The sequence below is a fragment of the Oncorhynchus masou genome, chromosome 23 (genome assembly GCF_036934945.1).
Source record: "Oncorhynchus masou masou isolate Uvic2021 chromosome 23, UVic_Omas_1.1, whole genome shotgun sequence".
NCBI classification, from domain to species: Eukaryota; Metazoa; Chordata; class Actinopteri; order Salmoniformes; family Salmonidae; genus Oncorhynchus; species Oncorhynchus masou.
This window is the reverse complement of record NC_088234.1, coordinates 12030099-12054081: the sequence shown is the minus strand read 5'-3', so window position 1 is coordinate 12054081 and position 23983 is coordinate 12030099. Positions and strand designations below refer to the sequence as shown.

Here is a 23983-nt window from a genome sequence, read left to right as displayed (position 1 = left end):
GGGGGAAAGGTGTTGTCGTGCTCCTCTTCACGACTGTCTTGGTGTGTTAGGACCAAGTCTTTTCAGTCTCCTGAGGGGAAAGGTGTTGTCGTGCTCCTCTTCACGACTGTCTTGGTGTGTTAGGACCAAGTCTTTTCAGTCTCCTGAGGGGGAAAGGTGTTGTCGTGCTCCTCTTCACGACCGTCTTGGTGTGTTAGGACCAAGTCTTTTCAGTCTCCTGAGGGGGAAAGGTGTTGTCGGGCTCCTCTTCACGACTGTCTTGGTGTGTTAGGACCAAGTCTTTTCTGTCTCCTGAGGGGGAAAGGTGTTGTTGTGCTCCTCTTCATGACTGTCTTGGTGTGTTAGGACCAAGTCTTTTCAGTCTCCTGAGGGGGAAAGGTGTTGTCGTGCTCCTCTTCACGACTGTCTTGGTGTGTTAGGACCAAGTCTTTTCAGTCTACTTAGGGGGAAAGTTGTTGTCATGCTCCTCTTCACGACTGTCTTGGTGTGTTAGGACCAAGTCTTTTCAGTCTCCTGACGGGGAAAGGTGTTGTCGTGCTCCTCTTCACGACTGTCTTGGTGTGTTAGGACCAAGTCTTTTCTGTCTCCTGAGGGGGAAAGTTGTTGTCGTGCTCCTCTTCACGACTGTCTTGGTGTGTTAGGACCAAGTCTTTTCAGTCTCCTGAGGGGGAAATGTGTTGTCGTGCTCCTCTTCACGACTGTCTTGGTGTGTTAGGACCAAGTCTTTTCTGTCTCCTGAGGGGGAAAGGTGTTGTCGTGCTCCTCTTCACGACTGTCTTGGTGTGTTAGGACCAAGTCTTTTCAGTCTCCTGAGGGGGAAAGGTGTTGTCGTGCTCCTCTTCACGACTGTCTTGGTGTGTTAGGACCAAGTCTTTTCAGTCTCCTGAGGGGGAAAGGTGTTGTCGTGCTCCTCTTCACGACTGTCTTGGTGTGTTAGGACCAAGTCTTTTCTGTCTCCTGAGGGGGAAAGGTGTTGTCGTGCTCCTCTTCACGACTGTCTTGGTGTGTTAGGACCAAGTCTTTTCAGTCTCCTGAGGGGAAAGGTGTTGTCGTGCTCCTCTTCACGACTGTCTTGGTGTGTTAGGACCAAGTCTTTTCTGTCTCCTGAGGGGGAAAGGTGTTGTCGTGCTCCTCTTCACGACTGTCTTGGTGTGTTAGGACCAAGTCTTTTCTGTCTCCTGAGGGGGAAAGGTGTTGTCGTGCTCCTCTTCACGACTGTCTTGGTGTGTTAGGACCAAGTCTTTTCAGTCTCCTGGGGGAAAGGTGTTGTCGTGCTCCTCTTCACGACTGTCTTGGTGTGTTAGGACCAAGTCTTTTCAGTCTCCTGAGGGGGAAAGGTGTTGTCGTGCTCCTCTTCACGACTGTCTTGGTGTGTTAGGACCAAGTCTTTTCTGTCTCCTGAGGGGGAAAGGTGTTGTCGTGCTCCTCTTCACGACTGTCTTGGTGTGTTAGGACCAAGTCTTTTCAGTCTCCTGAGGGGGGAAAGGTGTTGTCGTGCTCCTCTTCACGACTGTCTTGGTGTGTTAGGACCAAGTCTTTTCAGTCTCCTGACGGGGAAAGGTGTTGTCGTGCTCCTCTTCACGACTGTCTTGGTGTGTTAGGACCAAGTCTTTTCTGTCTCCTGAGGGGGAAAGGTGTTGTCGTGCTCCTCTTCACGACTGTCTTGGTGTGTTAGGACTGTGACAGTTTGTTGGTGATGTGGACAAGACCTTTCTCGACTTCATCTGGACAAATAAGTCTCACAAACTGAAGAAGTCAGTCATATCACATTTAAAACATCTGAAGGTCTGGAAGAGTTGGATTTTGTTTACATAAATAACACTTTCATGATCAATTGGTTGAAGATATATTTGGTCAAATACAGAATCAATTTGGTATTTCATCTCCAAACAATGTGTTTAATAAGTTGGGAGGTCTTACATTTTTACTGAAATGTAATTATCTTCCCAAAAGATTACCTGCTAAATTGGCTAGCTTTCACCAACAAGCTTTAATGCCCTGGAAAATATGTTTCCTGCACAACTTTGTGGAATAATTCAGACATAACTGTATGGGAAAAGTAATTGTTCAGCTGGCATGAAAGGAATATTGACTTTGTTCTTAATGTGTTCCACAACAGAGGTATTCTTTTGTATGAACAATTTATAACATTGAATTAGTTTCCAATACCTTTCCGAGAGTTTATTTCTGTGATCAAAGCCATTCCCAGTGGTCTAACTATATTATGAAAACTCATCTTAGCGTTGGTGACGATCACAGAGTTTATCTGGAACGCATCTTGGAAGGCAGGGCCTACTTGAGAAATCTTGTTGAAGCAAGTCCGTAAGACACATTTTCCAATTCACGGAACCAATTTAGGGTAGCCTAGTGGTTAGAGTGTAGAGGCGGCAGGGTAGCCTAGTGGTTAGAGTGTAGAGGCGGCAGGGTAGCCTAGTGGTTAGAGTGTAGAGGCGGCAGGGTAGCCTAGTGGTTAGAGTGTAGAGCCGGCAGGGTAGCCTAGTGGTTAGAGTGTAGAGCCGGCAGGGTAGCCTAGTGGTTAGAGTGTAGAGGCGGCAGGGTAGCCTAGTGGTTAGAGTGTAGAGGCGGCAGGGTAGCCTAGTGGTTAGAGTGTAGAGCCGGCAGGGTAGCCTAGTGGTTAGAGTGTAGAGCCGGCAGGGTAGCCTAGTGGTTAGAGTGTAGAGGCGGCAGGGTAGCCTCGTGGTTAGAGGGTAGAGGCGACAGGGTAGCCTAGTGGTTTGAGTGTAGAGGCGGCAGGGTAGCCTAGTGGTTAGAGTGTAGAGGCGGCGGGGTAGCCTAGTGGTTAGAGTGTAGAGGCGGCGGGGAAGCCTAGTGGTTAGAGTGTAGAGGCGGCGGGGTAGCCTAGTGGTTAGAGTGTAGAGGCGGCGGGGTAGCCTAGTGGTTAGTGTAGAGGCGGCGGGGTAGCCTAGTGGTTAGAGTGTAGAGGCGGCAGGGTAGCCTAGTGGTTAGAGTGTAGAGGCGGCAGGGTAGCCTAGTGGTTAGAGTGTAGGGGCAGTAGGTAGCCTAGTGGTTAGCGTGTAGAGGCGGCAGGGTAGCCTAGTGGTTAGAGTGTAGAGGCGGCAGGGTAGCCTAGTGGTTAGAGTGTAGAGGCGGCAGGGTAGCCTAGTGGTTAGAGTGTAGAGGCGGCAGGGTAGCCTAGTGGTTAGAGTGTAGGGGCAGTAGGTAGCCTAGTGGTTAGAGTGTAGAGGCGGCAGGGTAGCCTAGTGGTTAGAGTGTAGAGGCGGAAGGGTAGCCTTGTGGTTAGAGTGTAGAGGCGGCAGGGTAGCCTAGTGGTTAGAGTGTAGAGGTGGCAGGGTAGCCTCGTGGTTAGAGTGTAGGGGCAGGGTAGCCTAGTGGTTAGAGTGCAGAGGCGGCGGGGTAGCCTATTGGTTAGAGTGTAGGGGCAGTAGGTAGCCTAGTGGTTAGAGTGTAGAGGCGGCAGGGTAGCCTAGTGGTTAGAGGGTAGAGGCGGCAGGGTAGCCTAGTGGTTAGAGTGTAGAGGCGGCAGGGTAGCCTAGTGGTTAGAGTGTAGAGGCGGCGGGGTAGCCTAGTGGTTAGAGTGTAGAGGCGGCGGGGAAGCCTAGTGGTTAGAGTGTAGAGGCGGCGGGGTAGCCTAGTGGGTAGAGTGTAGAGGCGGCAGGGTAGCCTAGTGGTTAGAGTGTAGAGGCGGCGGGGTAGCCTAGTGGTTAGAGTGTAGAGGCGGCAGGGTAGCCTAGTGGTTAGAGTGTAGGGGCAGTAGGTAGCCTAGTGGTTAGAGTGTAGGGGCAGTAGGTAGCCTAGTGTTTAGAGTGTAGAGGCGGCGGGGTAGCCTAGTGGGTAGAGTGTAGAGGCGGCAGGGTAGCCTAGTGGTTAGAGTGTAGAGGCGGCGGGGTAGCCTAGTGGTTAGAGTGTAGAGGCGGCAGGGTAGCCTAGTGGTTAGAGTGTAGGGGCAGTAGGTAGCCTAGTGGTTAGAGTGTAGGGGCAGTAGGTAGCCTAGTGTTTAGAGTGTAGAGGCGGCAGGGTAGCCTAGTGGTTAGAGTGTAGAGGCGGCAGGGTAACCTAGTTAAATAAAGGTTAAACCAAACAAACACTCACCGTGTCTCTCTATGTGACAGCAGCAGCGTTCCACCACGCGGGGGACCTGTTTATAGATGGGGTTGAGGCTGAGCTTGGTCTGGGTCCGCCCCCCGCCTCCGGCTGCAGTCTTCTTCAGCTCCAGCTCTGCAGGGTGGGACAGCTGCAGCGCCTCCAACAGGCGGGACTGACTCTCTACAAGATCTGAGATGCAGTCCACTGATAGGCCACCCTGTAAAAGGGGAAGATGGGAAGAGAGACAACAAAAGAGAGAGAGAGAGACCGAGAGGTGGAGAAAGAGAGAGTTTTACCATTTCAAGTTAGATTATATATTATAAGGGAGAGGGAATAGAGGGGATGAGAATGGATAGAGCAGGAGAGGAAAGAAATAAGATAGGGAGACAAGAGAGTGAGGGAGCAGAGATGAGACACAGGAGGGAGGAAGAGAGACAGGAGGGAGGAAGAGAGACAGGAGGGGGGAAGAGAGACAGGAGGGAGGAAGAGAGACAGGAGGGAGAAAGAGACACAGGAGGGAGAAAGAGACACAGGAGGGAGGAAGAGACACAGGAGGGTAGAAGACAGACAGGAGGGAGCAAGACAGACAGGAGGGAGGAAGAGAGACAGGAGGGAGGAAGACCGACAGGAGGGAGGAAGAGAGACAGGAGGGAGAAAGAGAGACAGGAGGGTAGAAGAGAGACAGGAGGGAGGAAGAGAGACAGGAGGGAGAAAGTGAGACAGGAGGGAGGAAGAGAGACATGAGGGAAAAAGAGAGACAGGAGGGAGGAAGAGAGACAGGAGGGAGAAGAGAGACAGGAGGGAGGAAGAGAGACAGGAGGGAGGAAGAGAGACAGGAGGGTATAAGAGAGACAGGATGGTAGAAGAGAGACAGGAGGGAGGAAGAGAGACAGGAGGGAGGAAGAGAGACAGGAGGGTATAAGAGAGACAGGAGGGTAGAAGAGAGACAGGAGGGAGGAAGAGAGACAGGAGGGAGGAAGAGAGACAGGAGGGAGAAAGTGAGACAGGAGGGAGGAAGAGAGACATGAGGGAAAAAGAGAGACAGGAGGGAGGAAGAGAGACAGGAGGGAGAAGAGAGACAGGAGGGAGGAAGAGAGACAGGAGGGAGGAAGAGAGACAGGAGGGTATAAGAGAGACAGGAGGGTAGAAGAGAGACAGGAGGGAGGAAGAGAGACAGGAGGGAGGAAGAGAGATAGGAGTATCGTTGTTATGCACATCGATCTATATGGTGCAAACTAATGGCATTTCTTCGGCGGGGCAGAGTCCTGGAGGCACAGCCGCGCACGTGCGCAGTTTAGAGGGAACGTTGCTCATGACTTTGGCCTTTTCTTGCCAATCCATCTTTCCCAGGAATGTTTTTATTTTGTACAGGCTTCCTTCTCTTCACTCTGTCATTTAGGTTAGTATTGTGGAGTAACTATAATGTTATTGATCCATCCTTGTTTTTCTCCTATCACAGCCAGTAAACTCTGTACCTGTTATAATGTCACCATAGTGAAATCCCATGAGTGGTTTCCTTCCTCTCCGGCAACTGAGTTAGGAAGGAAGCCTATACCTTTGTAGTGACTGGGTGTATTGATACACCATCCAAAGTGTCATTAATAACTTCAAGTAATTATCATTTATTTGATCCATCTACCAGTAGATGCCCTTCTTTGCTAGACATTGGAAAACCTCTCTGGTCTTTGTGGTTGAATCTGTGTTTGAAATCCACTGCTTGGCTGAGGGACCTTACAGATAATTGTATAATATAATAATAACATTTAATTCCGATAATACAATTTATGTAATTGACTTGTTAAGCACATTTTTTCTCCTAAACTTATTTAGGTTAGTATTGTGGAGTAGCTAAACGTATTTAGGTTAGTATTGTGGAGTAGCTAAACGTATTTAGGTCAGTATTGTGGAGTAGCTAAACGTATTTAGGTTAGTATTGTGGAGTAGCTAAACGTATTTAGGTCAGTATTGTGGAGTAGCTAAACGTATTTAGGTTAGTATTGTGGAGTAGCTAAACGTATTTAGGTTTGTATTGTGGAGTAGCTAAACGTATTTAGGTTTGTATTGTGGAGTAGCTAAACGTATTTAGGTTTGTATTGTGTTGTAGCTAAATGTATTTAGGTTTGTATTGTGGAGTAGCTAAACGTATTTAGGTCAGTATTGTGGAGTAGCTAAACGTATTTAGGTTAGTATTGTGGAGTAGCTAAACGTATTTAGGTTTGTATTGTGGAGTAGCTAAACGTATTTAGGTTAGTATTGTGGAGTAGCTAAACGTATTTAGGTCAGTATTGTGGAGTAGCTAAACGTATTTAGGTCAGTATTGTGGAGTAGCTAAACGTATTTAGGTTAGTATTGTGGAGTAGCTAAACGTATTTAGGTTTGTATTGTGGAGTAGCTAAACGTATTTAGGTTAGTATTGTGGAGTAGCTAAACGTATTTAGGTCAGTATTGTGGAGTAGCTAAACGTATTTAGGTTAGTATTGTGGAGTAGCTAAACGTATTTAGGTTAGTATTGTGGAGTAGCTAAACGTATTTAGGTTTGTATTGTGGAGTAGCTAAACGTATTTAGGTTAGTATTGTGGAGTAGCTAAACGTATTTAGGTTAGTATTGTGGAGTAGCTAAATGTATTTAGGTTTGTATTGTGGAGTAGCTAAACGTATTTAGGTTTGTATTGTGGAGCAGCTAAACGTATTTAGGTTAGTATTGTGGAGTAGCTAAACGTATTTAGGTTAGTATTTTGGAGTAGCTAAACGTATTTAGGTTAGCATTGTGGAGTAGCTAAACGTATTTAGGTCAGTATTGTGGAGTAGCTAAACGTATTTAGGTTAGTATTGTGGAGTCGCTAAACGTATTTAGGTTAGTATTGTGGAGTCGCGAAACGTATTTAGGTTAGTATTGTGGAGTAGCTAAACGTATTTAGGTTTGTATTGTGGAGTAGCTAAACGTATTTAGGTTTTTGCCATAGCAAAGGGGTTTAATACTAATTGAATCAAGACATTTTAGCTTTTAATTTTGAATTAATCGGAAAGAAATGCAGAAAACATAGTTCCACTTTGACATTATGGGGTATTGTGTGTAGGCTGTGACATAAACATTTAAATGCAACAAAACAAAATGAACGTGAATACTTCCTGAAGACACCATATGATAACATGGTCATGTTTTGAAAATTGTAGTTGACAAATGTTTGTTGGACTTTTGACAGCTCTTTCAAATGCCCAGAAGAGGTCAGCATATATCAGTCCAAACGGGCTCATTGTGTGTGTGTGTGTGTGTGTGTTCATGTGTGTTCATGTGTACACGGCACGTGCGCGTGCGTCTTTGTCTGCTCTCTCCAACTCACCCGTCTCTGCACTCTGGACGTGTTATCCAGGAACCTGGGTGAGAGAGGCTTGCTGTGCAGCTCCAGCACTGACGAGGTTGATGAAGACGAAGCTGTAGATCCACTGAAGGGTGATGAAGCCGTGCTGCAGAGGGGTTTGTTCCCGTCGCTAAGCTGGCGTTTTTCAGCCCGGAACATCAGGACGCTGGCCTCCAGATCCAGACAGTCTCTTCTGCTCTCCTTCAGAGCAAATCAAATCAGATCAAACTTTCAAACTCAAATCAAATCAAGTGCAACACACAGTAAAACGAACTAAAGTAAAGTGGTAGTGTGATAATTTGTCAATTACTTTTTTTATTCTTACCCAGAGTCAGATAAACTCATGGATACCATTTCTGTCTCTGCGTCCAGTATGAAGGAAGAAGGTCGTTTCGCGAGCCAGTATGCTAGCTGTTCCTGTAGACTTCCAGTCATTGAGCTAGCATTAGCTGTTCCTGTAGACTTCCAGTCATTGAGCTAGCATTAGCTGTTCCTGTAGACTTCCAGTCATTGAGCTAGCATTAGCTGTTCCTGTAGACTTCCAGTCATTGAGCTAGCATTAGCTGTTCCTGTAGACTTCCAGTCATTGAGCTAGCATTAGCTGTTCCTGTAGACATCCAGTCATTGACCTAGCATTAGCTGTTTCCTGTAGACTTCCAGTCATTGAGCTAGCAATAGCTGTTCCTGTAGACTTCCAGTCATTGAGCTAGCATTAGCTGTTCCTGTAGACTTCCAGTCATTGAGCTAGCATTAGCTGTTCCTGTAGACTTCCAGTCATTGAGCTAGCATTAGCTGTTCCGGTAGACTTCCAGTCATTGAGCTAGCATTAGCGAGCATTGGCTCGCTAAACTACCTTCAACTTCCTTCATACTGGACTCTGGGTAAGTAGAAAAAGGGCTATCCCTTTAAAATGTTGTTCTTCTGTCTTTTCGAGTGGGAGTTTTTATTTATTTAAATGTTTTACTTGCTTTTGGATAGTTAGTTGTTCACCTGGATCTAGACCCACTGCTGAGTTTGTACTGCATTTTTTCACAATTTACAGTAAAACAATCTGACGCTGAAAACAACCAACCTTCAGAGCATCCTGGCGCTGCTTGTACGCACGGTCGTTGGCTATCGCCTGGGAGAGGGTTATACCAAACGCCTTGGCGGCTGTCTCTGTGGGAGAGGTGAAGGGAGTGAGGGAGGGATGGAGAAAGAGAGAGGGATAGAGAGAGAGAGAGAGAGAGAGAGGGATAGATTGGGAAGGAGAAAGAGAGAGGGAGAGAGAGAGAGAGACAGGGAGAGAGAGAGAGAGGGTGAGAGAGAGAGAGAGAGAGAGAGAGAGAGAGAGAGAGAGGGAGAGAGGGAGAGAGAGAGAGAGAGAGAGAGAGGGGGGGAGAGAGAGGGAGAGAGAAGAGAGAGAACAATCTTACATTAAGGATACTTATTTTTAACAAGTTGTAATTCCCTTCCTCCCTGAGACTATCAACATTCCTCTCCTTCCCTCCACCCATTCTAATCCCATCTCATCTCCACGACTCACAAACAGGAAGGTGTTTCATCTTTTCTCTTCCCCTGTGTTTTGAGGGTTAAATAGCCATACATGCAACAGCAACATTTCTATGGTGGGAACCATATATTCTACCCATGGGGATTGGGGCCCAGTAATGCCCTATGTCAGCGGTCTCCCACAGGTTGCTCGGCAGACTACCTATGAGTAGCTTGCTAAACAATTCTGAAAGTACATGGAATTTTCACGTGTTTAACTTCTAACTGTCATAAACTAATTTCACAGGTATCAGCCACTATTGTCTTAAAATGCCAAACCCTAACATAATATCTGCCAATTAATTTCCAGCAATATTTCCCCTGTCTGGCTGTGTGTAGCCAATTGATGTGATAACCATCTTGTGGGTTGACAGAAATACATTCCCCAAAAACCTAAGTTAAATGTTAACTGCAAAGTTGTCTTACCTGGCAGAAGTACATCATGAGTAAGTATACAGTGTCTTCAGAAAGTATTCAGACCCCTTGACTTTTTTCACATATTGTTACGTTAGTTTTATTCTAAAATGTATTAAATAAATACAAATCCTCAGCAATCAATACACAATACCCCATAGCGACATCACAATACACCATTATGACATCACAATACCCCATAGTGACAGCACAATACGCCATAATGACATCACAATGTCCCATTATGACAACACAATACCCCATAATGGCATCCTAATACCCCATAGCGACATCACAGTACCCCATAATGACACCACAATACCCCATAATGACAAAGCGGAAACAGGTTTTTAGAAATGTTTACAAATGTATTAAAATGACCTTATTTAAATAAGTATTCAGACCCTTTGCTATGAGACTCGAAATGTACCTGAGGTGCATCCTGTTTCCATTGATCATCTTTTGGAGTCCACCTGTGGTAAATTCTAATGATTGGACATGATGTGGAAAGGCACACACCTGTCCTTATAAGGTCCCACAGTTGACAATGCATGTTAGAGCAAACACCAAGCCATGAGGTCAAAGGAATTGTCTGTAGAGCTCCGAGACAGGATTGTGTCGAGGCACAGATTTGGGGAAGGGTACCAAAAAATGTCGGCAGCATTGAAGGTGCTCAAGAACAAAGTGGCCTCCATCATTCTTAAATGGAAGAGGTTTGGAACCACCAATAATATTCCTAGAGCTGGCCACCCGGACAAACTGAGCAATCGTGGGAGAAGGGCCTTGGTCAGGGAGGTGACCAAGAATCCGATGGTCACTCTGACAGAGCTCCAGAGTTCCTCTGTGGAGATGGGAGAACCTTCCAGAAGGACAGTACTCCACCAATCAGGTTTCTTTTGTTGGTAGAGTGGCCAGATGGAAGCCACTCCTCAGTAAAAGGCACAAGACAGCCCACTTGGAGTTTGCCAAAAGGCACCTCTAGATTCTTTGGTCTGATAAAACCAAGGTCTTTGGCCTGAATGCCAAGCGTGACGTCTGGAGGTAACCTGGCTCCATCCCTATGGTGAAGCATGGTGGTGGCAGCATCATGCTGGGGGATGTTTTTCAGCTGCAGGGACTGGGAGACTAGTCAGGATGAAGGCAAAGATGAATGGAGCAAAGTACAGTGAGATCCTTGTTGAAAGCCTGCTCCAGAGTGCTCAGGACTTCAGACCTGGGCGAAGGTTCACCTTCCTACAGGACAATGACCCTAAGCACACAGTCAAGACAACGCAGGAGTGTCTTTAGCATAAGTCCCTGAATGTCCTTAAGTGGCCCTGCCAGAGCCCGGACTTGAACCCGATCGAACATGTCTGGAGAGACCTGAAAATAGCTGTGCAGCAATGCTCCCCATCCAACCTGACAGAGCTTGAGAGGATCTGCAGAGAAGAATGGGAGAAACTCCCCAAATACGGGTGTGCCAAGCTTGTAGCGTCAAACCCAATAAGACTCGAGGCTGTAATTGCTGCCAAAGGTGCTTCAACAAAGTACTGAGTAAAGGGTCTGAATACTTATGTAAACTTGATATTTCAGTTGTTCTTTTTTATATAAATTAACCAAAAATTCTAAAGACCTGTTTTTGCTATGTCATTATAGGATATTGTGTGTAGATTGATGAAATCAAGGGGTCTGAATACTTTCCGAAGGCACTGTATCATTTGTATCTATTAGTTGTCATTTTCCAACTTTGCCGTGAAATTATCAGCAGCCATCAGGCCAGATGAGCATTTAAAGGGCAACTGCACTCAAAAATCTAAATGTGTAACTTTTCTTTCTTCCACAAAATATGTGATTGAACCATTGACATGGACTCAGAACATCCATTTGAAAAATTCTAATTTTAAGAGTGAAAATAAAAACTGAGAACATAATTTGGGAAAATATAAAACATAATCTGGGAACAGATTATCACAGAGTTTATAAGGCCCCCACTTAGAGTTGTTTATGAACCATTATTTTACCAGGTATATTGACAGAAAACATAGTACACTACTTTTTCTTGTACAGTAAGGACCCGGGGTAGGAGATACATGGGAGAAGTGAAGAATGTGCCTATTTGAAAGCCAAAATAAAATGTGTAGCTTGTGACATATTCTATTTTTTTTAAAGTAGCTCTCATGCTAGAAAAAGTTGGAAGCCACTGCCCTAAGTATTACACTTTGACCCCATCCATAAACAACCCCTTCCCCTAAATACCCTCCTTATATTCAGTTTAAACTCGCAGATCTGAGGAACACTGATACCTGTTGTATATTCCTGTGTTTTCCTCACCTTTGGTGACAGAGCCATGTTTTTAGAGAGGTGGGACATTGAGGGTTCTACATTATGATGCATTAATTAACATGACACTTCAACATTCTATGGCAGCCATGTTAGGTCAACATTAACATTACAATAACAATACCATGTAACTGACTGTTAAAAATATATATTATATTTTAAATTCTAAAAGTTGGTCACTCTCTCTATGTTCATGGTTCTGGTGACATTTAACATGTTGGTGTCAATAAACCACAACAGTAAAATGCCATTATTTTAATGTCGCGATATATAGTATGTCATCGCTAGTTGCACATACATACAAGGCTTAAACGTCACTATTTTTACACATTTGAATGGGACCATGTTGCTGTGTGAGTTCTGGCCTGGCATTGTAATCTGGCCTAATTGTCCCGAGGTCGTAGAGAGTGGCAGGGAGAGGAGGTTTCAAGAGGATAAGGATACATCCTATTAGTCAAACAACCATGGCCATCCCAAATGGCACCCTTTTTCCTATATAGTGCACTACGTTTGACCAGCGCTATATGGGTCATGTGCAAAAGTAGTGCGGTATATAGGGAATAGGGTGCCATTTGAGATGTAACCTACAGTCACAGCTAGAAGACAGACAGCAAGGCAACTCAACCGTAAACACAGTATAACAGGTGTCACTGTGCTTGCTTAACAGTATAGCTTACTTCCCTGTGCCAGTCCCAGTCCCTGTCCCAGTCCCTGTCCCTGTCCCTGTCCCTGTCCCTGTCACTGTCCCTGTCACTGTCCCAGTCCCTGTCCCTGTCCCTGTCCCTGTCACTGTCACTGTCCCTGTCACTGTCACTGTCCCTGTCCCTGTCACTGTCACTGTCCCTGTCCCTGTCACTGTCACTGTCCCTGTCCCAGTCCCTGTCCCTGTCCCAGTCCCAGTCCCAGTCCCAGTTCCTGTCCCAATCCCTGTCCCTGTCCCTGTCCCTGTCCCTGTCACTGTCCCTGTCCCTGTCCCTGTCCCTGTGCCAGTCCCAGTCCCAGTCCCTGTCCCTGTCACTGTCCCTGTCACTGTCCCTGTCCCTGTCACTGTCCTTGTGCCAGTCCCAGTCCCAGTCCCAGTCCCAGTCCCTGTCCCTGTCCCTGTCCCAGTCCCTGTCCCTGTCCCTGTCCCTGTCCCTGTCCCTGTCCCTGTGCCAGTCCCAGTCCCAGTCCCTGTCCCTGTCACTGTCCCTGTCACTGTCCCTGTCCTTGTGCCAGTCCCAGTCCCAGTCCCAGTCCCAGTCCCAGTCCCTGTCCCTGTCCCTGTCCCAGTCCCTGTCCCTGTCCCTGTCACTGTCCCTGTCCCTGTCCCTGTCACTGTCACTGTCCCTGTCCCTGTCACTGTCCCAGTCCCTGTCCCTGTCACTGTCCCAGTCCCTGTCCCTGTCCCTGTCCCTGTGCCAGTCCCAGTCCCTGTCCCTGTCACTGTCCCAATCCCATTCCCATTCCCAATCCCAATCCCAATCCCAAACCCAATCCCAATCCCTGTCCCTGTCCCTCTCCCAATCCCTGTCCCTGTCCCTGTCCCTGTCCCTGTCCCTGTCCCAGTCCCTGTCCCTGTCCCTGTCCGTGTCCCAGTCCCTGTTCCTGTCCCTGTCCCTGTCCCTGTCCCTGTCCCTGTCCCTGTCCCAGTCCCTGTCCCAGTCCCAGTCCCTGTCCCAGTCCCAATCCCTGTCCCTATCCCTGTCCCTATCCCTGTCCCTGTCCCTCACTGGGCTCCAACCAGGGAACTTCTACCTCGCAAACACACAGGCCTGCCCGCTTGACAAACATCTTAGCCAATTATACTATATGAGGAGACGTGAACATAGATATTTCAAGCTGGGGAGTTAGGTTTCGAATCCAACGGTTTACCTTTACAATAACAGAACTGTATCTCTATGGTAACACCCCCACCCGCCCCCGTATTTAGGCCGAAACTCCTCCAGTCTCCTTTGTCTACATATCCCCCATTAAGCAGCCCCGATGTCTTTAGATAAGACAGCATAATGTCTTGGAGCAAGTGTTGACTTGCTAAACCTGCCCTCTGCTTTCTGACAAACCAGAAGTGTTTAGTTAGACAATAAGAAGAACCTGCCAGCCCGACCTGTGTTGACTGTACTCTGTAAAGTCTTTATCTCTAACAGTGAGGACCTGTGTTGACTGTACTCTGTAAACAGTGAGGACTGTGTTGACTGTACTCTGTAAACAGTGAGGACCTGTGTTGACTGTACTCTGTAAACAGTGAGGACCTGTGTTGACTGTACTCTGTAAACAGTGAGGACCTGTGTTGACTGTACTCTCTAACAGTGAGGACCTGTGTTGACTGTACTCTGTAAACAGTAAGGACTGTGTTGACTGTTCTCTGTAAAGTCTTTATCTCTAACAGTGAGGACCTGTGTTGACTGTACTCTCTAACAGTGAGGACCTGTGTTGACTGTACTCTGTAAACAGTGAGGACCTGTGTTGACTGTACTCTGTAAACAGTGAGGACCTGTGTTGACTGTTCTCTGTAAACAGTAAGGACTGTGTTGACTGTACTCTGTAAACAGTGAGGACTGTGTTGACTGTACTCTGTAAACAGTGAGGACTGTGTTGACTGTACTCTGTAAACAGTGAGGACCTGTGTTGACTGTTCTCTGTAAACAGTGAGGACCTGTGTTGACTGTACTCTGTAAACAGTGAGGACCTGTGTTGACTGTACTCTGTAAACAGTGAGGACCTGTGTTGACTGTTCTCTGTAAACAGTAAGGACTGTGTTGACTGTACTCTGTAAACAGTGAGGACTGTGTTGACTGTACTCTGTAAACAGTGAGGACTGTGTTGACTGTACTCTGTAAACAGTGAGGACCTGTGTTGACTGTTCTCTGTAAACAGTGAGGACCTGTGTTGACTGTTCTCTGTAAACAGTGAGGACCTGTGTTGACTGTACTCTGTAAACAGTGAGGACCTGTGTTGACTGTACTCTGTAAACAGTGAGGACCTGTGTTGACTGTTCTCTGTAAACAGTGAGGACTGTGTTGACTGTACTCTGTAAACAGTAAGGACTGTGTTGACTGTACTCTGTAAACAGTGAGGACCTGTGTTGACTGTACTCTGTAAACAGTAAGGACTGTGTTGACTGTTCTCTGTAAACAGTGAGGACCTGTGTTGACTGTACTCTGTAAACAGTGAGGACCTGTGTTGACTGTACTCTCTAACAGTGAGGACCTGTGTTGACTGTACTCTGTAAACAGTAAGGACTGTGTTGACTGTTCTCTGTAAAGTCTTTATCTCTAACAGTGAGGACCTGTGTTGACTGTACTCTCTAACAGTGAGGACCTGTGTTGACTGTACTCTGTAAACAGTGAGGACCTGTGTTGACTGTACTCTCTAACAGTGAGGACCTGTGTTGACTGTACTCTCTAACAGTGAGGACCTGTGTTGACTGTACTCTGTAAACAGTGAGGACCTGTGTTGACTGTACTCTGTAAACAGTGAGGACCTGTGTTGACTGTACTCTGTAAACAGTGAGGACTGTGTTGACTGTACTCTGTAAACAGTGAGGACCTGTGTTGACTGTTCTCTCTAACAGTGAGGACCTGTGTTGACTGTACTCTGTAAACAGTGAGGACCTGTGTTGACTGTACTCTGTAAACAGTGAGGACCTGTGTTGACTGTTCTCTGTAAACAGTGAGGACTGTGTTGACTGTACTCTGTAAACAGTGAGGACTGTGTTGACTGTATTCTGTAAACAGTGAGGACCTGTGTTGACTGTACTCTCTAACAGTGAGGACCTGTGTTGACTGTACTCTGTAAACAGTGAGGACCTGTGTTGACTGTACTCTGTAAACAGTGAGGACCTGTGTTGACTGTACTCTGTAAACAGTGAGGACCTGTGTTGACTGTTCTCTGTAAACAGTAAGGACTGTGTTGACTGTACTCTGTAAACAGTGAGGACTGTGTTGACTGTACTCTGTAAACAGTGAGGACTGTGTTGACTGTACTCTGTAAACAGTGAGGACCTGTGTTGACTGTTCTCTGTAAACAGTGAGGACCTGTGTTGACTGTTCTCTGTAAACAGTGAGGACCTGTGTTGACTGTACTCTGTAAACAGTGAGGACCTGTGTTGACTGTACTCTGTAAACAGTGAGGACCTGTGTTGACTGTTCTCTGTAAACAGTGAGGACCTGTGTTGACTGTTCTCTGTAAACAGTGAGGACTGTGTTGACTGTACACTGTAAACAGTGAGGACCTGTGTTGACTGTTCTCTGTAAACAGTGAGGACCTGTGTTGACTGTACTCTGTAAACAGTGAGGACCTGTGTTGACTGTTCTCTGTAAACAGTGAGGACTGTGTTGACTGTACTCTGTAAACAGTGAGGACCTGTGTTGACTGTACTCTGTAAACAGTGAGGACCTGTGTTGACTGTACTCTGTAAACAGTAAGGACTGTGTTGACTGTACTCTGTAAACAGTAAGGACTGTGGTTGTTCTAATGATTATAAGGTGCTAATGCCTTGTTAAGGGGCTGACATTAGGCAATTTAAACATTTCGTAAATAATGTGTTGATGTCACACACACACAATACATGGCAGACTGTGCCCAGCAGTAAAGCTCTAAGGATACTGTAAGGGTTGACTGAACCTCTCTCTCTCTTTCTCTCTCTCTCTTTCTCTCTCTCTCTCTCTCTCTCTCTCTCTGTCTATCTCTCTCTCTCACTCTCTGTCTCTCTCACTCTCTCTCTGTCTCTCTCACTCTGTCTTTTTCTCTCTGTCTTTCTCTCTCTAGCTCTCTCTCTCACTCTCTGTCTCTGTCTCTCTCTCTCTCTCTGTCTCTCTCACTCTGTCTTTTTCTCTCTGTCTTTCTCTCTCTATCTCTCTCTCTCACTCTCTGTCTCTGTCTCTCTCTCTCTCTCTCTCTCTCTCACTCTCTGTCTCTCTCTCTCTCTCTCTCTCTGTCTCTCTCACTCTCAGTCTCTCTCTCTGTCTCTCTCTCTCTCTCTCCCTCTCTCTCTCTCTCTCTCTATCAATTCAATTCAATTCAATTCAAGGGGCTTTATTGGCATGGGTAACATGTGTTAACATTGCCAAAGCAAGTAAGGTAGATAATATATAAAGTGAAATAAACAATAAAAATTAACAGTAGACATCACACATACAGAAGTTTCAAAACAATAAAGACATTACAAATGTCATATATATATATATATATATATATATATATATATATATATATATATATATATATATATATATATATACAGTGTTTTTACAATGTACAAATGGTTAAGGACACAGGATAAAATAAATAAGCATAGATATGGGTTGTATTTACAATGGTGCGTGTTCTTCACTGGTTGCCCTTTTCTCGTGGCAACAGGTCATAAAACTTGCTGCTCTGATGGCACACTGTTGAATTTCACCCAGTAGATATCTATCTCTCTCTCTCTCTCTGTCGTTCTCTCTCTATCTCTCTCTCTCTCTCTCTGTCTCTCTCACTATCTCTCTCACTGTCTTTCTCTGTCTTTCTCTCTCTCTCTCTCTCTGTCTTTCTCTTTCTATCTCTCTCTCTCACTCTCTGTCTCTGTCTCTCTCACTCTCTCTGTCTCTCTCACTGTCTTTTTCTCTCTGTCTTTCTCTCTCTAGCTCTCTCTCTCACTCTGTCTCTCTCTCTCTGTCTCTCTCACTCTCTGTCTCACTGTCTGTCTGTCTGTCTGTCTGTCTGTCTGTCTCTCTCTGTCTTTCTCTCTCTCTCTCTCTCTCTGTCTTTCTCACTCTCTCTCTCTGTCTTTCTCACTCTCTCTCTCTGTCTTTCTCACTCTCTCTCTCTGTCTTTCTCACTCTCTCTCTCTGTCTTTCTCACTCTCTCTCTCTGTCTCTCTCTCTCTCTCTCTCTCTCTCAATTCAATTATCAATTCAAGGGGCTTTATTGGCATGGGTAACATGTGTTAACATTGCCAAAGCAAGTAAGGTAGATAATATATAAAGTGAAATAAACAATAAAAATTAACAGTAGACATCACACATACAGAAGTTTCAAAACAACAAAGACATTACAAATGTCATATTATATATATATATACAGTGTTTTTACAATGTACAAATGGTTAAGGACACAAGATAAAATAAATAAGCATGGATATGGGTTGTATTTACAATGGTGCGTGTTCTTCACTGGTTGCCCTTTTCTCGTGGCAACAGGTCACAAATCTTGCTGCTCTGATGGCACACTGTGGAATTTCACCCAGTAGATATGGGAGTTTTTCAAAATTGGATTTGTTTGTGGATCTGTGTAATCTGAGGGAAATATGTCTCTCTAATATGGTCATACATTGGTCAGGAGGTTAGGAAGTGCAGCTCAGTTTCCACCGCATTTTGTGGGCAGTGAGCACATAGCCTGTCTTCTCTTGAGAGCCATGTCTGCCTACGGCGGCCTTTCTCAATAGCAAGGCTATACTCGCTGAGTCTGTACATAGTCAAAGCTTTCCTTAATTTTGGGTCAGTCACAGTGGTCAGGTATTCTGCCGCTGTGTACTCTCTGTGTAGGGCCAAAAAGCATTCTAGTTTGCTCTGGTTTTTTGTTAATTCTTTCCAATGTGTCAAGTAATTATCTTTTTGTTTTCTCATGATTTGGTTGGGTCTAATTGTGCTGCTGTCATGGGGCTCTGTAGGGTGTGTTTGTGAACAGAGCCCCAGGACCAGCTTGCTTAGGGGCCTCTTCTCCAGGTTCATCTCTCTGTAGGTGATGGCTTTGTTGTGGAAGGTTTGGGAATCGCTTCCTTTTAGGTGGTTATAGAATTTAACAGCTCTTTTCTGGATTTTGATAATTAGTGGGTATCGGCCTAATTCTGCTCTGCATGCATTATTTGGTGTTCTACGTTGTACACGGGGGATATTTTTGCAGAATTCTGCGTGCAGAGTCTCAATTTGGTGTTTGTCCCATTTTGTGAAGTCTTGGTTGGTGAGCGGACCCCAGACCTCACAACCATAAAGGGCAATGGGCTCTATGACTGATTCAAGTATTTTTAGCCAAATCCTAATTGGTATGTTGAAATTTATGTTCCTTTTGATGGCATAGAATGCCCTTCTTGCCTTGTCTCTCAGATCGTTCACAGCTTTGTGGAAGTTACCTGTGGCGCTGATGTTTAGGCCAAGGTATGTATAGTTTTTTGTGTGCTCTAGGGCAACAGTGTCTAGATGGAATGTGTATTTGTGGTCCTGGTGACTGGACCTTTTTGGAACACCATTATTTTGGTCTTACTGAGATTTACTGTCAAGGCCCAGGTCTGACAGAATCTGTGCATAAGATCTAGGTGCTGCTGTAGGCCCTCCTTGGTTGGTGACAGAAGCACCAGATCATCAGCAAACAGCAGACATTTGACTTCAGATTCTAGTAGGGTGAGGCCGGGTGCTGCAGACTTTTCTAGTGCCCGCGCCAGTTCGTTGATATATATGTTGAAGAGGGTGGGGCTTAAGCTGCATCCCTGTCTAACCCCACGACCCTGTGTGAAGAAATGTGTGTGTTTTTTGCCAATTTTAACCGCACACTTGTTGTTTGTGTACATGGATTTTATGATGTCGTATGTTTTACCCCCAACACCACTTTCCATCAGTTTGTATAGCAGACCCTCATGCCAAATTGAGTCGAAGGCTTTTTTGAAATCAACAAAGCATGAGAAGACTTTGCCTTTGTTTTGGTTTGTTTGGTTGTCAATTAGGGTGTGCAGGGTGAATACATGGTCTGTTGTACGGTAATTTGGTAAAAAGCCAATTTGACATTTGCTCAGTACATTGTTTTCATTGAGGAAGTGTACGAGTCTGCTGTTAATGATAATGCAGAGGATTTTCCCAAGGTTACTGTTGACGCATATTCCACGGTAGTTATTGGGGTCAAATTTGTCTCCATTTTTGTGGATTGGGGTGATCAGTCCTTGGTTCCAAATATTGGGGAAGATGCCAGAGCTAAGGATGATGTTAAAGAGTTTTAGTATAGCCAATTGGAATTTGTTGTCTGTATATTTGATCATTTCATTGAGGATACCATCAACACCACAGGCCTTTTTGGGTTGGAGGGTTTTTATTTTGTCCTGTAACTCATTCAATGTAATTGGAGAATCCAGTGGGTTCTGGTAGTCTTTAATAGTTGATTCTAAGATCTGTATTTGATCATGTATATGTTTTTGCTATTTATTCTTTGTTATAGAGCCAAAAAGATTGGAGAAGTGGTTTACCCATACATCTCCATTTTGGATAGATAATTCTTCGTGTTGTTGTTTGTTTAGTGTTTTCCAATTTTCCCAGAAGTGGTTAGAGTCTATGGATTCTTCAATTACATTGAGCTGATTTCTGACATGCTGTTCCTTCTTTTTCCATAGTGTATTTCTGTATTGTTTTAGTGATTCACCATAGTGAAGGCGTAGACTCAGGTTTTCCGGGTCTCTATGTTTTTGGTTGGACAGGTTTCTCAATTTCTTTCTTAGATTTTTGCATTCTTCATCAAACCATTTGTCATTGTTGTTAATTTTCTTCGGTTTTCTATTTGAGATTTTTAGATTTGATAGGGAAGCTGAGAGGTCAAATATACTGTTAAGATTTTCTACTGCCAAGTTTACACCTTCACTATTACAGTGGAACGTTTTACCCAGGAAATTGTCTAAAAGGGATTGAATTTGTTGTTGCCTAATTGTTTTTTGGTAGGTTTCCAAACTGCATTCCTTCCATCTATAGCATTTCTTAATGTTACTCATTTCCTTTGGCTTTGATGCCTCATGATTGAGTATTGCTCTGTTTAGGTAGACTGTGATTTTGCTGTGTGATAGGGGTGTCAGTGGGCTGACTGTGAACACTCTGAGAGACTCTGGGTTGAGGTCAGTGATAAAGTAGTCTACAGTACTTCTGCCAAGAGATGAGCTATAGGTGTACCTACCATAGGAGTCCCCTCGAAGCCTACCATTGACTATGTACATACCCAGCGTGCGACAGAGCTGCAGGAGTTGTGACCCGTTTTTGTTGGTTATGTTGTCATAGTTGTGCCTAGGGGGGCATACGGGGGAGGGAATGCTGTCACCTCCAGGCAAGTGTTTGTCCCCCTGTGTGCTGAGGGTGTCAGGTTCTTGTCCGGTTCTGGCATTTAGGTCGCCACAGACTAGTACATGTCCCTGGGCCTGGAAATGATTGATTTCCCCCTCCAGGATGGAGAAGCTGTCTTCATTAAAATATGGGGATTCTAGTGGGGGGATATAGGTAGCACACAGGAGGACATTTTTCTCTGTTAAGATAATTTCCTTTTGAATGTTCCTGTTTTGATTAATTTAATGGAGTGAGTTAGGTCTGCTCTATACCAAATTAGCATACCCCCTGAGTCCCTTCCCTGTTTCACCCCTGGTAGTTTTGTGGATGGGACTACCAGCTCTCTGTAACCTAGAGGGCATCCAGTGGGTCTGTCTCCTCTATACCAGGTTTCTTGCAGGATGACAATGTCTGTATTACCGATTTCTTTGGTGAAGTCCGGGTTTCTGCTCTTCAGGCCAAAGGCAGATGACCTCAGGCCTTGGATATTCCAGGAGGAAATAGTAAATGCTTTTTGTTCCATAACGTGTCCAATGTTGTTGGTCGTGGTTTGGCCTCAGGCCAGTAAGTGTGAGCAGAGCCTGCTGAGCTCTCTCTCTCTCTCTCTCTCTCTCTCTCTCTCTCTCTCTCTCTCTCATCTAATACTTTACTTGAAGCCGGTCCAAAGGTACAGCACAGGAAAGCCATGGACAGGTGTGGGTAGGTACATCAGAGGTATCAGATGGGTCGGCACGCAACTAGCTAAATCCTCCTGTCACTGGTTAACAAGCTAACTGGCTAATTAGCCAGCATGTGGCTTGTTGACTAGCGGGCTAGGTGGCTAACTGTCTAATAAGCTAGCTTTCCAACTAGCTAATAAGCTAGCTAGCTAGCTAGTAGCTGTCCTCATTTGAATTACAGGACCATAAGCTAGGTCTGTAGGCCTATGCTAACTGGCTGTGACACAGTAGCTACATTCTGGACCCCCCTGCAGAGTTTGTCAGATAAACGGATGAATACACACACAAAAGCAGATGTGTGTCCCTGTTATGATAAACCATGAATGACTTCGCTAACTAACAATACGGTAGCTAGTTCAACTCAGGCCAGCAATATGATGAATGTATACTGGAGGAGGCATCATTGGGGAGACTCTGTGGGATAGGTAGTATTAATATCAGCTCTAATAGCTCATGTAGACTTGGGCTTTAAACTACAACAGATGTATACACACAAAGCAGATGTGTGTCCCTGTTATGATAAACGACAGCTTTTACGAGAAACTATTTCTAGAATACTACAGGTCCAGTCCTGGAACTCCGCAGCAGGGGAATACAGGTCTCTGCGGTACTATGACTGAGACTACAGGTCCAGTCCTGGATCTCTGCAGCAGGAGAATATAGGTCTCTGCGGTACTATGACTGAGACTACAGGTCTAGTCCTGGAACTCCGCAGCAGGGGAATACAGGTCTCTGCGGTACTATGACTGAGACTACAGGTCCAGTCCTGGATCTCTGCAGCAGGGGAATGTAGGTCTCTGCAGTACTATGACTGAGACTACAGGTCCAGTCCTGGATCTCTGCAGCAGGGGAATACAGGTCTCTGCGGTACTATGACTGAGACTACAGGTCCAGTCCTGGATCTCTGCAGCAGGGGAATACAGGTCTCTGCGGTACTGAGCTTTACATGGTGTCCAGTCCTTTATAAAGGGGTCTATAAATGACAACATATCTTCATGTGATGGAAACCATGAATGACTAACAATACGATAGCTCGTTCATCTCAGGCCAGCAATGAGACAAAATTAATCAAATTAGAAGCTGAGGTGGAAAACAAACAAAATAACATGATTACTGTGATGTTCAGTGGCGATATTAGCATGCAAATCTTGGTGGGGCAAACTAAAAAATGTGGGATGAATGCCATCAAAGCAACAACACAATACAACACAACACTAAACAATACATTAATTGCACTATAACGGTGACAAACGGTGCCCGCAAATTGTTAGGGCCCACATAAAGCTGTCCCAACAGCAGATTACGTCACACAGCAATTTCTAACGTTAGAATTGGGGATGACGTACTGTCTCATGAGTGACAGAAAACTGAGCCAATCATGATAGAAAACAGATGCAACGCTTTGTACTTTCTGCTGGCTAGCCCCACCCCCACAGAAAGCATTGAGCTCGGCTGAAACACCTGCATTTTGGAGTTTTATATTAATCAAGAAAGACAAAAAGAGACCATGTTTGTACGCGGCTTAATAAACTCAATTACATTTCTTATTTTTTTTACATTATTTGCAAACTGATATGTGACACGCATTAATGCCCCACTTGCCCTGAATGACAGGTCGCTAAGGGTGTATGTAATGTAAATGAACTCAGGGGTCACATATTCCTTACACTGGGTTCCCCTCGTATTACTAAAAAACAGCTACACCCCAATAGCGATGTCCTCAACCTCCTCTCCATGTCTGTGAGTATAAATGAACTGATATGGCAGGCGAAACCCCGAGGACAAACCATCCCCCCCCAAAAAAAACATTTCAGCCTTCCACTATTTTCAATGGCTGTCACTTTTATTATAAGGTGAAGTCCTCCCAGATTGCAGTTCCGAGGGCTTCCACTAGATGTCAGTCTTTAGAAAGAGTTTCAGGCTGGGTTTTGGAAAAATCAGCCAGATATTGTAGTTTTTTCTAGGTGGCTCCCATTGTGTCTGTAGTGTTTCCAAGCGCATGGAAGAGAACGTTTTTCTTTGATATTTTTCTCCGGTAAAGACAATAACGATTCTCCGTCTAACATTTTATCGTTTATTTACGTATTAGGGGACCTGAGGTTTGATTATAAACGTTGTTTGACTTGTTTGGAAAAGTTTATTAGTAACGTTTGGGATTCATTTTGTATGCATTTTGATGGAGGGAAACTGGGTGGATTATTGACTGAAGCGCGCCAGCTAAACTGAGTTTTTATGGATATAAAGAAGGACTTTGTCGAACAAAAGGAGCATTTGTGATGTAATTGGGACCTTTTGGAGTGCCAACAGAAGATCATCAAAGGTAAGGCCTGTATTATATCGCTATTTCTGACTTTCGTGGCACACGTGCCTGGTTGAAATATGGTTTTCATGCTTTTGTATGTGGGGCGCTGTCCTCAGATAATCACATGGTGGGCTTTCGCCATAAAGCCTTTTTGGAATCTGACACAGCGGCTGGATTAACAAGAAGTTAAGCTTTATTTTGATGTGTTAAATATTTATAATTCTGTAGGCGCTAGTTCTCATCTAC

The 23983-nt window shown here is 45.1% G+C and overlaps 1 protein-coding gene across 3 annotated transcripts in view; it reads right to left on the bottom strand.

The window, feature by feature from the left end:
• LOC135510312 (rho GTPase-activating protein 6-like) overlaps positions 1 to 23983 on the bottom strand; it is a 165539-nt gene that overhangs the window by 16509 nt on the left and 125047 nt on the right. For all 3 annotated transcript variants that reach the window (XM_064931145.1, XM_064931146.1, XM_064931148.1), the window contains exons 4-6: positions 8497 to 8582; positions 7407 to 7625; positions 4072 to 4282 (exon numbers count right to left, since the gene is read on the bottom strand). In XM_064931145.1, the coding sequence (XP_064787217.1) occupies positions 4072 to 4282; positions 7407 to 7625; positions 8497 to 8582 (516 nt within the window). The remainder of the gene's footprint in view (positions 1 to 4071; positions 4283 to 7406; positions 7626 to 8496; positions 8583 to 23983) is intronic.